A 14,265-nucleotide genomic window follows, 5' to 3' on the forward strand; every position below is an offset into this window, starting at 1 on the left:
AGATAGGCTTACTGCAAGGCTGACTACAAAGTAATGATTTTATTTATTTATTTATTTGTTTTTTAACCATAGCAACCTTTGATGACTAAGTTACAAAAGTGTTACGTATGATCTGAGAATTTATTCTAATACTGCATCATGTCATTGTTAACATTAATTTGTAATATTCCCCTCTCTGTTTAAAATCCCCACTTTTCACTTTTTAGCTTACATTAAAAAAATTTTTTTAGAGCCTAGACATCATCTTTTAAGAAATTATCAACAAAAACTGCCCTGACATTTTAGAACCAGAGGGCAAAATAGAAATGGAAAGAATCCACCGATCACCTCCTAAAAGAGATCCCCAAATGAAAACTCCTAGGAATATTGTAGCCAAATTCCAGAATTCGCAGGTCACAGAGAAAAACATTGCAAGCAGCCAGAAAGAAACAATTCAGGTATTGTGGAAACACAATCAGGATAACACAAGATTTAGCAGCTTAAGGACTGCAGGGCATGGAATATAATATTCCAGAGGGCAAAGGAGATAGGATTACAATCAAGAATCACCTACCCAGCAAAACTGAGTATAATCCTTCAGGGGAAAAAACGGTCATTCAGTGAAATAGAGGACTTTCAAGCATTCTTAATGAAAAGACCAGAGCTGAATAGAAAATTTGACTTTCAAATACAGGACTCAAGCAGAACATGAAGAAGTAAACAGGAAAGAGAAATCATAAGAGATTTATTAAGATTGAACTGTTTATGTTCCTGCATGGAAAGATGATATTTATAACTCATGAGACCTTTGTCAGTATCAGGGTAGTTGGAGGAAAAAAATTATATGTATGTATATGTAGATAGATAGATAGAGGGCACAGGGTGAGCTGAAGATTAAGGGGTCATATCTGGAGAATAAAATTAAGGGATGAGAGAGGATTATACTCGGAGAAGAAGAAAGGGAGAGGTAGAATGGGTAAATTATCTCACAAAAAAAACCAGAAAAGTCTCTTACAGTGGAAGGGAAGCAGGGGAAGGTGAGAGGGAATGACTGAATCTTATTCTCATAGGATTTGGCTTAAGGAGTGAATAACATACACATTCAATTGGATATGGAAATCTGTCTTACCCTACAGGAAAATAGAGGAAGAAGGGGACAAGAGAGCAGGGGGATGACAGAGAGGAGGGCAGATTGGGAAAGGGGGTAATCAGAAACAAATACTTCTGAGGAGCGACAGGATCAAAAGAAAGAATAGAATAAATGGGAGGGCAGGATAGGATTAAGGGAAATAGAGTTAGTTTTTCACAACATGTCTACTATGGACGTGTCTTGCATAACTGCACACGTACAACCTATATTGAGTTGCTTGCCTTTTCAATGAGGGTGGGTGGGGAGGGAGGAAGACAGAAAATTTGAAACCTAAAGTTTTAAAAACATATGTTTAAAAAAATGTTTTCACATGCTACTGGGAAATAAGAAATATAGGAAATGGGGTACAGAAGTCTATCCTGCCCTACAGGAAAATAGAAGGGGAAGGGGATAAGAGAAGGGGGGAGAGACAGAAGAGAGGACAGACTAGGGGAAGGGATATTCATGCCATCTTGGGGTAGGGGTAGGGGGGGAGATGGGTGAAAATTTGGAACTCAAAAACTTGTGGAAGTGAATGTTGAAAACTAAAAATAAATAAATTTATATTAAAAAAAATTTTTTTTAAGTTTCCAGGAATTGACTGAGGAATGTGATCATATTCCAGCTCCTTTCAAGGCCTGGGCCTCTCTATTTATTCCACAAACAGAAGCCAGACTTAACTCATTTATGTTACCAAGGGTCACTCTTGCTTGAGGCTTTTCCAATTAAAAATTTAGCGTGACCTAGATCACAAAGGAGAAAGTTAACCAGGTATATCTTAAATGGAGTGGTTTTCCTTGCTGGAATTACTAGAGGTGGCAAGAATCTCATGACTAGGCCACATTCTCAGCTTTCACTCCTCTCCCCAACAGGAAGAGTTGAGAATTCTTAGCCTACCTCCTCATTAACTGTTCAGAAGTTGCATTTTGCTTACAGGGGAGGTCCCAATAATAGCTGTCGAGAAGACAGACTAGGATTTAAGATGACCTTAGAGCTCCCTTTGCATCTTTGGTCACCAAGAGAGATCACTGGCCTCAATTTATTGATTATTTGCTGGCCTAATTAATAAGTTGATTGTTATTACCTGGAATTTTGTCTGTAAGAATTTTATAAGCCACAGGTGTATTTAGTGGGGGGAATACCCACAAAGATGAATTTACAGATACCTGAAGTAGTGAATGTCATTGTTCAAAACATTTTATTACTATTTTAGAATTGCCTTGAGTAACAGTTTATAAAGTATCAAAGAAAAATCAGTCTTACTATTTTGTAATCATTTTATTGCCCATCTAATTAAATTCAGTAAACCCAAAGTATTTACTATGTATAAGACCCTGTGTGGGGGACTGGGGATATCACCATAAAAAAAAACCAGCTTAGTCCTTGTTCCCAAGCAGTTTTCAAAGAAGATTAAAATATCTACACAAATAAGTATGATATAAAGTAGAATGTGCTAAGCACAAGGGAGGGGCGAGTCTAGACAAAGCACTTGAAAAAATAAGAGAGAAAGAACTTTATTCAGCCAGGGGATCAGCAAAGGTGCCACAGAAAAGGTGACCTATCCACTGGAGAGACCTATGCACATTTGCAGGAAATAGGGAAGGAGCTAGTAGATAGAGAATATTGAGGATGAAAGAGAATGATCAACAAGGCATGAGAGATGAGAAGTAGTAAGATGATGGACAAAAATGGAGGCTTGGTAAGAAGGGACATCTTCTTCTGGGAGAGACAGAAGAACAAGGCAGGGCTCAAAAAGGAAGAGAAGTATTTCAATGGGAAGAGAAAGGGGAAAAGTACATTCCAGGAGGATGGGTTTATATGAAAAAATGGAGCCTAGACAAGGCAAAATGGGATCAGAGAATTGTTATTAGTCTAGCTTGCTGGAAGGCATGTGAAGGAAATTAGATCAAAATAAGGTTAAGAAGTTAACTGGGTCATAAATGTCTGGCTAAGGAACTTAATTTTATCCAAGAAATAAATAGGGAGCCACTGAAGTTTTTTTTTTAAATTTTGTTTTGTTTTGTTTGTTTTAGCACGGGAGCAAAATGGCCAGATTTGTGCTACAAGAAGATAATTTTGGACAGAGAAGATTGATTGTAAAGGAGAGGAACTGAAGGAGACTTTTTACAATAGTCTAGATGAACACTGATGATACTTTGAATAAGGGTAGCAGTATTATAAGTGAAAGAGGAAGAGCAGATATTAAGAAAAAGCTGACAGGAAGACTTGGCAATTTACTAGATGCAGAACAGAGGTGTCAAACTTGCTGCCCCCAAAACTCCCAAATACTCCAAACCAGATCAAAATGTAATGGGGGAAATGTTTAACAAATAAAAATACAATAAAACATAGATAATGTTAATTTGTGGTTTTCTGAGTAAGTATGTGGCCCACAAGGATATGTTTCTATTTAAGTTTGATACCACTGATGTAGAGGGTAATAGTGATGAGAGAGTTAAAGATGACTCCAAGGTTTCAAGAATGGGTGACTGAGGAGGATCGTAGGGCTATCAACAGGAAGAGTGAAGTTGGAAATAGGGGGGTGAGTGATGAGTTTAATTCTCTCTTCTTCAGGAGGCCTGTTCTAGCCCCAGCCCTACCACTGGCACCTGGACAAGTCACTTAATCTCTCTGAAGTTTCAGTTAATCAATCAATAAACATTTATTAAGTGCCTACTATGTGTCAGGCACTGTGCTACAGGCAGAGGATACAAAAAGAAGCAGAAGAGGCCTTGCCCTCAGGGTGCTTATAATCTAAGGGGGAGACAATAAGCAAATGTATACAAAGTAAGCTATATGCAGAATAAACAGGAAATAATTAACAAAGTCAAGGCACTGGAATTAAGAAGGGTTAGGGAAGGCTTCCTGCAGAAGGTGGGATTTTAATTAGGCCTTATAGGAAGCCAGGGAAGTCAGTAGTCAGAATGGAAGAGGCACAGTGGACAGCCAGAGAAAATGCCCAGAGCTGGGAAATGAAGTGTGTGTTTGTGGAACAGCCAGAAGGCCAATTTCAGTTTCTACCCCTGTAAAATAGGGATAATAATACTCGCAGCAACTACTTCATAGGAATGTTGTAACACTCAGAAGAGATTATGTGAACATTCTTTTTTTCTATATTTTGAAAAAAACACTTTATCATTATCTCTTATTCTCTCTTCCTTTACTCCACTGCCTAATGAAAAGGTTATTCTCTCCAAAGGCAAATTCTCTCCTTATACTTGATTTTATCCCCTCCTGTCTCCTTGAGCTAATTGCCTCCATGATTATCCTTTCTCTCTAATCTATTGTTGTCTGTTGTTTCAGTCATGTCTGACTTTTGTGACCCCATTTGGGGTTTTCTTGGCAAAGATATTGGAGTTGTTTGCCACTTCCTTCTCCAGCTCATTTTTCCAGATGAGGAAACTGAGGCAAATAGGATTAAGTGATTTACCCAAGATCACACAGCTAGTAAGAGTCTGAGGCTAGATTTGAACTCAGAAATATGAGTTTTCCTGACATCAGGCCCAGCAGTCTAACCTCTGTGCCACCTAGCTGCCCCCCACTAATCTGTAATCTCTCCTTATTTACTGGTTCTTTGCTGCTGCCTGAAAATATAACCGAGTGTCCCCTAGAATAAAAAAAAAAACAACCTCATTTGACTCTTTCAAGCTACAGTCCTCTCTCCCTTTTCCATTTCATAGCTAACTCCTAGAAAAAACCTGTCTACATTCATTGCCTCTACCTCCTATTCTCTCAATTCTCAACACTCTGCAATGCAATCTGGCTTCTGACTCAGCTAAAACTATTCTCTCCAAAGTTACCAGTGATCTCTTAATTGTCAAATTTCATGGCTTTTTCTCAGTTCCCATCCTTCCTGACCTCTCTGTAGCATTTAATACTATTGATTTCTCTCTATTCCCCCAGCCCATGTTTCCATGACATTGCTCTTGCTTGGCTTTCCTTCTACCTGTCTCACTGCTTCTCAGTCTCCTTTGTAGGATCACCATTCAAATGGCACCCCACTAATTGTGAAAGTACCTCAAAGCTTTGTCCTGTGCCCTGTTCTCTTCTCTCTCTACACTCCTTCACTTGGTGATTTCATCAGCTCTCGAGATGATAGGTGAACTTTTGCCTTATCTTGCTGGGGCCCAGTCCTCTATGCTACTCCCTGAACATCTTCTCATTGTGCCCTGTGTAGTATCCTCCTCCCTCCCTGACCCCCAGAAAGGAGAGGGACCTGAGTCAGGGAGACCAATCAGAAGAATTTGTAATAGTCTACATGAAACATGATAACAGCCTAAATGAGGGTGGTGGTCATGTGAAGAAATAAGAGAGCTGTGAGAGATGTTATGGAGGTAGAATGGATAAGACTTGGCAACTGATTAAATATTTGTGATGATGAAGAATGTCAAGACAAGGATAACACCAAGCTTGCAAACTCCTGATTAGAAAGATCTCACTGCCTAATAATGTCCATATTCTTTACATTGGCATTCCAGGTCTTTTCACAGATTTGACCAATCTACCTTTCCAACCTTTCCTCATGCATACTTGTTCAATGCCCAATGGAGAAAATCCTTAAAAAGAGCAAAGGAAGGTAGAAAATTCCCAACACAGAAGCGCCCTCAGCATTGTTTTATTTCCCCTTTCCACCATCATTGATAAAAGTAATTTCTTCCTGTAGCTACTGAGTAGTACTAGATCTACAGACAAATAAACTCAAATAGAAACAGAAATCTCAGCCAATATGGTCCCCCCTCCCATCAAAACCTGAAGAACCTGTGGAAAGTGTTGGCTCTAGACTTCCCCTGAGTTCTGCTAATGATTATAAATGGCAAAGAATCTACAATTTAATTGCAAAAGGTAATGATGCAGGGAGCATAAGATTAGATTCACCACAGAAGGTAATATCTTCAAACAATTTAAAAAAAAATTGAGAGGCTTGGTGTGAAGATGGTTGAAATCAATAGGAAGATTTCTGTATTAAAGACTACAGTGGAGGATCACAAAGTGATATTGACAGAACTGCTGACAGAGAATAAAAAAGGAGAAAGAAAACTAAATTGGTGTCTGCAGAAAATAAGTTACAGATTAATCACCCTACCATAAAATCATTTTTAAATAGCTTAAGGTCTAAAGATACATTAGCAGTTTGATTATAAGATGGCAGTGCAAAGTTGGGGAAGATAAAAACCTGTTGAATGCATCAGGCTTTGTTTCTTCTGGACATTCTAGTTATGCAGATACCAAGTGGCTCCTATTAGAGCAATCTTTATTGCCCAAAAATATATCCTCTACTGTATGCCAGGATGCCTGATAGTAAAGAAACATACACAAGTAGATATAGTACCTGAATTCACCTTTAAAACATTTTTTTCTTATTCTGTTATATTCTGAGCTAAACAAACATCAGATAAAATGAGCATTTCCATATATACTGTAGAACAGGAGGAAAAGGTTATACATGAAACTGCAAATCTCTATTATGTAGAGCTTGCTATTCTTTTTAAGTGTATAATCAATTCAACATATAATTTTCAAAGTTGTCTACTTGTATATGATTCCTTCTTGACTTTTTTTGGAAGATGGAGGAGGGTAACATCTCTACTCTCTACATTCCTCTCTTGCTCGGATGACAGAGAGAGAGAGAGGGAGGGAGGGGAAGAGAGAGAGAGAGAAAGAGAAAGGGAGGGGGACAGGGAGGGAAGGAGAGAAAGAGAAAAAAAAACCCTCGAAATAAATATGTACAGTCAAACAAAACAAATTCTTACATTATCCATGTCCAAAAAAATGTATGCCTATTCTGCATACTGGGTCCATCAAGAGATAGAGAGCGTGCTTCTCTCATGGGCACTCTAGAATCATGGATGCTCAGGGTTCTTAAGCTTCTACAAGTTGATTGTCTTTACAATGATGATATTATATGCAAATTGTTCTTTTAGTTCTGCTAATTTTACTCTGTACCAGTTCATATAACTCTTCTCAGCTTTCTTTGAAACTATTCCTTACAAGTATATTCACATATTATGCAATTTTTTCAGCTATTTCCCAATTGATGGGCAACTTCCCCTCTTGTTTTCCAGTCCTTTGTCACTATAAAAAGAGCTGTTATAAATTTTTTTAACATAGGGTCCTCTTCCACTTTTCAGTCTCTTAAGATCTGTCTCTTCTACCTTTAGATCTATGATCCTATGACTATGATCTTAATCTGACAATACACTTAAAATATTCACCAGAATCAGCATGTAGATCATAATAACATGGTTAATTTCTTACCGATACATCCCACAAACTGATATTATCACAACTGATATATCTAAGAATTTACAATGATAGAATTCCAATATGCTATTCCTGGACACCTTTGTCAATCTAGAATTATTAGAATTATGGGAGGACAAAGAGCTAGTCCTTAAATCTGCTGAGTGATAACTTATGCCAATGAGACAGTCATTGTTTTGTTATCAATGTCAAAGTTCTAAATGAGTTTTAATTTTAAAACCACCCTAAATTTAAGCAAAGGCCTAGTTTTCAAGAAGCAAATAAAGAAAAAAAAAATTCCAAGAAGTCTGTCTAATTCGTTTTCCTTACCACAGCTTGGCTTGAGCTTTCTTGTAAATCCCACAACAGCAAATGGTTATCAGCCAATGAAATGATCTTTTTACCATCGCCCATTGGCTCCCATGTAACACTGCAAGAACAAAAGGAATCAAAAATTAATATAGGGCACTTAAAAATAATTCCAAGAATTCTAATATCTTTTCTTCAGAAACCAATAATGAGGTTATTTTCTTTTTATTATTATTTTAATAATATTTTATTTTTCCCCAATTACATGTTAAAATACTTTTAACATTTTTTTTAAAAGTTTTGAGTTCCAAATTCTATTCCTTCCTCCCTCCCTTTCCCCTCCCTGAGATGTTAGGCAATGTGATGTAGGTTACATATGTGCAATTATGTAAAACATTTCCACATTAGTCACTTTGTACAAGAAGATGAAAAAAAGAAGGAAATGAAGGAAGGAAGGAACAAAGAAAGAAAGGATACTTCAGTCTGTATTGAGAAAATATAAGTTCTTTCTCTAGAGGCAGATAGCATGTTTCATCATCAGTCCTTTGGGATTGTCTTAGATAACTGTATTGCTGAGAATAGCTAAGTCATCTACAATTCTTTATCCTACAATACTGCTGTTACTATGTACAACATTCTCCTGGTTCTGCTCACTTCACTTTGCATCACTTTATGTAAGTCTTTCCCGGTTTTTCTGAAAACATCTTGCTTGTCATTTCCTACAGCACAATATTATTCCATCATAATCATATACCACAAGTTGTTCAGATATTCCCCAATCGATGGGGCATCCCCTTGATTTCCAATTCTTAGCCACCAAAAGAGCTGCTATAAATATTTTTGTACAAGTAGGTTCTTTTCCCTTTTTTTTTTTAAAAAAAATCTCTTTGTGATATTAGACTTAGCAGTAGTATAATAATAAGGTTATTTTCAAAAAATTTCTTTTCCTGTGCAATGGCCTTGAAATACAATTTATATATTTCAACAGCTAAATCACTGATAAAACAAAACCAAAAAACTCCTAAGTGACATCTCTCTGATAAGAGATTAAGTATCTTGTAATTTGATAGCATTTGCATGTACTTGATCTTCTTGAGCAACTTGAGTTGTATCTAATACAGCAGAATTTTCTATTGTTTTGTATTCTTACTATCCAACTACTTCATCATCATGGGAGTAAAAACACACTTTAGAAACAATTAGATTAAGCGTAGAAATTAAAATTAATCAGTTTCATTGACAAGGAGCCAAAATAATTTTGTTGCTTCAAAACTCCAAAGCCTGATTAATTTATTATACTAAATATGATACTGACTCGTTAAGAGTACCCTTGTGTGTTCCTACACTGTAATATCATTTTAGGTCTTTCAAAAGACATACTATTTCTTCACATCACAAAAAGGAATGCACACAGTTCTAAAGAATGATGTCTCCCAATGGCCTTGGGTTAGATACTCCTGAGTTACGGCGTCATCTTTTTTTAGCACTTAGAGAAAAATGTATAAATGACCAAATTATATTAAATGAGCAGTTCATAAAACCAGAGTTAGAAGAGGCCTAAAAAAGTTGTTTAGTCCAAACTAACACTTGCAAGTCATGTCTAAACTCAGATTGTTATCTATCCCCACATTTGAAGATATCAATACAGATCATGAGACTTTCCAGAGGTGGTCTGCTCTCATAGAAAACTCTCTGTAGCATGGCCAAAAATTCTTGCTACAAAATTCCATTAAAAAAATAAAACAAAGGACAAAACCAAAGAAGAATAGTAGTGCAATGTTCTTTCCTTGTATAAGATGATATTAATTACCTATTAATAGATCATGTACAAGTTGTTCATTTGTATTGGTTAATTTACATCAAGTCTTACATTCTCTTGTCCGCTCTCTTGCAGAATCCCTTCTTGTAACAAAAGGCATGCATTTTCTGGGCTAAGTAGAGCAAGGATGATATGTTACAGCCATGCAACTGAAGATAACTTGATCACATATATAGTGCTAGTGAAAATTTACTCAGATTTTAATTTTGTCATCCACTGTTAGCTCTCTCTCTACTGGCTTCCTGCCATTTGTAAATTTGATAGGTATGTAATTTATAGTGTAATCTTTAAGTTATTGGCATAAACATTGAATAGCAGGTTAAGGATAGATCACTGATTCATATTACTAGAGACGTCACATCCAGATTCACAGTGAACAGTTAATAGGTCTTTGGGTAAAATTATTCAACTAATCTTGAATCCACCTAATCATCTAGGCCATATCTTCCTACATTTTCCCTAAGCATATCATAAAAAAGACTTTCAAATACATTGCTGAAAATCAGATGTGTCTATGTCTATGGAATACCCCCAAATTACCAGTCTAATAAACTATTAAAAAAATGAAATAGGGTTAATTTGGTATGATGGATTCTTAATGAAGTCCTCACTTAATAATTAGTCAATCGATCAATAAACACATATTAAGCACCCATTATGTGCCAGACACTGTGTTGAGTGCTGAGATAAAAAGAAAGGAAAAAACAGTCCCTGCTCTCAAAGAGATCAAAGTCTAATGGGGGAGGTAACATTCAAACAACTACATAAAAATAAGATATACACAAGATAAATTAAAGATAACCTTTGAGAGAAAGTATTAGATTTAAGGAGGATAGGGAAAAGCTCTGTATAGAAGGTGAGATTTTAGCTAGACTTGAAGCTAGGGAAACCAAGATGTTTTGGAGATGAAGAGAGAGAGATTTCCAAGCACAGAAGACAGTGAAAATGCCCAGCTTCTAGAGATAGAGCGTTTTATCGAAGCAACAACATGGAAGTCAATGTCACTGGCTCATTGCGGGGCTAGAGTCACTTGAGAAGCATGTTATGAAAGGCGAGGATTTTACACGTTGTCATAGAGGTGATAGTAAGCCACTGTAGTTTATTGAGTATGGAGTAACATGGTCAGACCTCTGCTTTTGGAAGATCATTTTGGCAGCTGAAGGGCAGACTGGAGTGGGGAGAGATTCATGACAGGGAGACCAGCAGTACACTACTGCAATAGTTCATGTAAGAGGTGATGAGGGCCTGCACCAGAGTAGTAGCTGTGTCAGAAAAGAGAAGGGGGCATATATGTGAGATGTTACAAAGATAAAAATTGACAGGCCTTGGCAACAAGTTAGATATGGGGGAGGGAAGGAGAGTGAGAAGTTGAGAATAATACTTTCATTAAAAATTTTTTTAATTCAATTTTATTTTATTTTAAGGTCTGTATTCATTCCTTTCCAGCTTTCCACATCCATCCCCCTCCACTTAGAAAGCAACAACAAAAAAGAAGTTACAAACATGTACTGTCAAACAAAACAAATGTGCTCATTCACCATGTCAAAAAATTTTTTTTTTTAAATTTAAATACCTCAGTTTACAATCTGAGTTCATCACATCTTTATATGGCAATAGGTAGCATGTTTCATCTTAAGTCTTCCGGAATTGTGGTTGGTCATTTTGTTGATCAGAGTCCCTAAGTCTTTTAGAGTTGTTCGTCTTTACAATACTGTTGTTATTGAACACGTCATTCTCCTGGTTCTGCTCACTTCACTCTGTATCAGTTCATACAAATCTTTGTTGAAACCATCCCCTTCAGTATTTTTTAAAGCACGATGACATTCCATCACAAACATATACCAATACTTGCTTAGCCATTTGCCAACTGAGGAGAATGTTCCCAGTTTCAAATGTTCTAGAGGTACTATAAACACTTTTGTACACAAGGAGTTGACACCTTTTATGTCTTCCATAACACATTCCAGAATTTTGCTAGGAGTTGAAGCCAGGTCACCAACTTATAGAATTCAATCTGAAGTCTGGAAGATGTGAGTTTGAATCCTGCCTCAGACTCCTCACTAGTTGAATGGTCCTGAGTAACAACTTCTGGGAACCTCAGCTTCCTCATCAGTAAAGCAGGGATCATAATAGCACTCACATCACAGGGCTGTTGTGAGGGTCAAATGAAATCATGTATTAGAAAGAGCTCCTCAGTCTTAAAGTGCTATGAAAATAATATCTTCTACTTAATTATTATAATAATTATTATTACTATTTTAGAAATTCAGGACATCATTTGCCCATTTCAAGTGCTGTGTAGTTCTTCCATTCTCTAAATGTTTCAAAGATAATTGACAGAGGATTATCAATCATAGCAATCAACATGAATCAATTAGGTGTTTGCTAGGTACTGTGCTAAAGACTAGTGATACAAAGACAAAAGTGAAACAGTACCTACCCACAAGGATCTGGCATTCTAATAGGTGATGTAACATGTATATTAATAGGTTGATACAAGACACATACAACGTAACACCAAATAGCCTTATGAGGGCAGGCACTAGTAGCTAGAGGGAATAGGAAAGGCCTTCCCACGTAGGAGTACCTAAGTTGAGTCCTGAAGGCAGCCAGGCAGGTGAGAAGGGAGTGCCTCCTGGACACAAAACACAGCCAGTAAAAAGGCACAAAGATAAGAGATAGAGTTTTGTTAATAAGGAACATCAAGCAGGCCAGTATGGCTGGAGTGCATGGTAGTCACATGTAGGAATGTTGGAAAAGTAGTAAGGAGCTAGGTTTCGAAGAGCTTTAAATGACAAAGAGAGTGCATATGTGATCCTAGAAGTAATAAGGAGCTATTACAGTTTATTGAGTAGGAGATTAACATGGTCAGACCTGAGTTTTAAGAAAATCACTTCGGTAATTATACTCTGAGTAATAGTTTATTCAGGCCTGGAGAGTTGAACTGATTGAAGACAGTTAAGTGCTCTCCTAATCTTTTCACTTATTGTGGGTTTTTCAATTTCCTATTAGCCACTTTTATGTCATTCTTCCCAGTCCAAAAAATTAATAAAGAAATAAAAATTGAAAAAAAACAGAATGCTTCTATATTTGCTTTATCCATTAACATCATCCCATCCATCATGAGCAGTTGACCTACCTCTTCTATGATTTTTCTCTTACCCCAGCATAGCTTTAGAAAAAGCCATTTTTATTGCCCTTAGCATTCACTGCTGGCTTTAACTTGATTTAAGATTTAGCATTTCTGGCATCATTCTTAGAAGACCAAACATCTCTTCTTTATGCACCACAAGATATCTACTCTTACTCTTGTTTTTATCTGATAAATTCAAAAATTAACCCGATAATAGATTATAGCTCCACATTTGCTAAAATTGGTTATGTTTATTTCATCAGAATGTAATTGCATACAGTTTCTCATTTCTCTTGGACCAACTTTTCCCATAAAACTTTTAGCTAGGGGATCCAACCTATCTTTATGACTCTGAAATTTGCTTTCCTAAGAAAGGATTCTATCAAAATAGACCTAAATAATTGCAAAAACATTAATCATTTGTGATTAGGCCAAGCCAATATAATAAAAATTACAATACTAACTAAAATAATTTACTTATTTAGTGCCATCTCAAACAACAAAAATATTACTTAATAGAACCAATAGAACAAAATATATCTCGATGAACAAAAGATCAAGAATCTCAGGAAATAATTTTTTTAAGTGGGAAAAATATTGGCTCTAGCAGTACAAGATTTATCAATTTATCCTCTACGTAACTTGTTTGTACATAATTGTTTACATGCTGTCTACTCTCTTTAGGCTGCGAGCTCCTTGAGATCAGGGACTATCTTTAATTTTTCTTTGCCTCTCCAACATATAGCACAGTGCTTGGCACACAGTATGCACTTAAGAAATGTTTATTAACTATCTGACCATTGGTAGAGCTGTGAACTCCATTCTAGTCCAACCATTCTGGAAAGCAATTTGGAACTATGCACAAAAAGTTATTAACCTGTACACCAAAAATACCTGGTACTGAGAGGTAAACTGGCATAGTGGATAACACACTATACATGTGTTTTTGCCATTTTTTTGCCATTACTTGTTAAAAAATGAAAAAGATCAGCAGAAACCAAGAGAAACATTTAAATATGAAAAATAAACAGGCATATGAGAAAGTCAGGGGACCCAGAAAGAAAAAGAAATAGTTTTTTTTATAGAATAGGTTAAACAAGAATCAGAAAAAACAACTGAATTCAACTACCTAATACTCAATAACACCCCTCAAAATACAATACTTGGGGGAAGACATCCTATTTAAAAGAAATGCTAGTTGGTTTGCCAAAAAGAAAAAAAAAAGGTTTAAATAAGTATTTTACACCATATACTACAGCAAGTATTAAATACTTATATAATTTATATTAAAAGGTCATATCATAAAAAATAGAGGATAACAAAATTATGTGTTTTACAACTATGGCTAGGATGAGAAATCCAAAGCTCAAAAAAAAAAAAAAAAAGGTAAGAAGAGATCAGAAAAGATAAAACAAACCTTTTGATTGTATTAAATTGAAACGCTTTTGTATGAATAAATCAATGCAGCTGGAATAAAAAGAGAAACCATGATTGAAAAGAAGATTTTTGCATCAAATATCTCTGACAAAAAGCAGATACATAAAATATAAAGGAAAATAATGCAGGTATAGAAGACCAGGTATCATTCTGCAATAGATAAATGGTTAAAAAAAAAGATATGAACAAATAGTTCTCAAGAAAAGAACTGAAAACTGT

The 14,265-nt window shown here is 36.1% G+C and overlaps 1 protein-coding gene across 3 annotated transcripts in view; it reads right to left on the reverse strand.

Annotated features, from left to right (window-relative positions):
- The window catches only part of EIPR1 (EARP complex and GARP complex interacting protein 1), a 217,278-nt gene that overhangs the window by 24,162 nt on the left and 178,851 nt on the right, over positions 1-14,265 (reverse strand). For all 3 annotated transcript variants that reach the window (XM_020965872.2, XM_078149746.1, XM_020965873.2), the window contains one exon: positions 7,679-7,778. In XM_020965872.2, the coding sequence (XP_020821531.1) occupies positions 7,679-7,778 (100 nt within the window). The remainder of the gene's footprint in view (positions 1-7,678; positions 7,779-14,265) is intronic.

Source organism: Phascolarctos cinereus, unplaced genomic scaffold (assembly GCF_003287225.1).
Source record: "Phascolarctos cinereus isolate Bilbo 61053 unplaced genomic scaffold, phaCin_HiC Scaffold_2;HRSCAF=192, whole genome shotgun sequence".
Taxonomy (NCBI): domain Eukaryota; kingdom Metazoa; phylum Chordata; class Mammalia; order Diprotodontia; family Phascolarctidae; genus Phascolarctos; species Phascolarctos cinereus.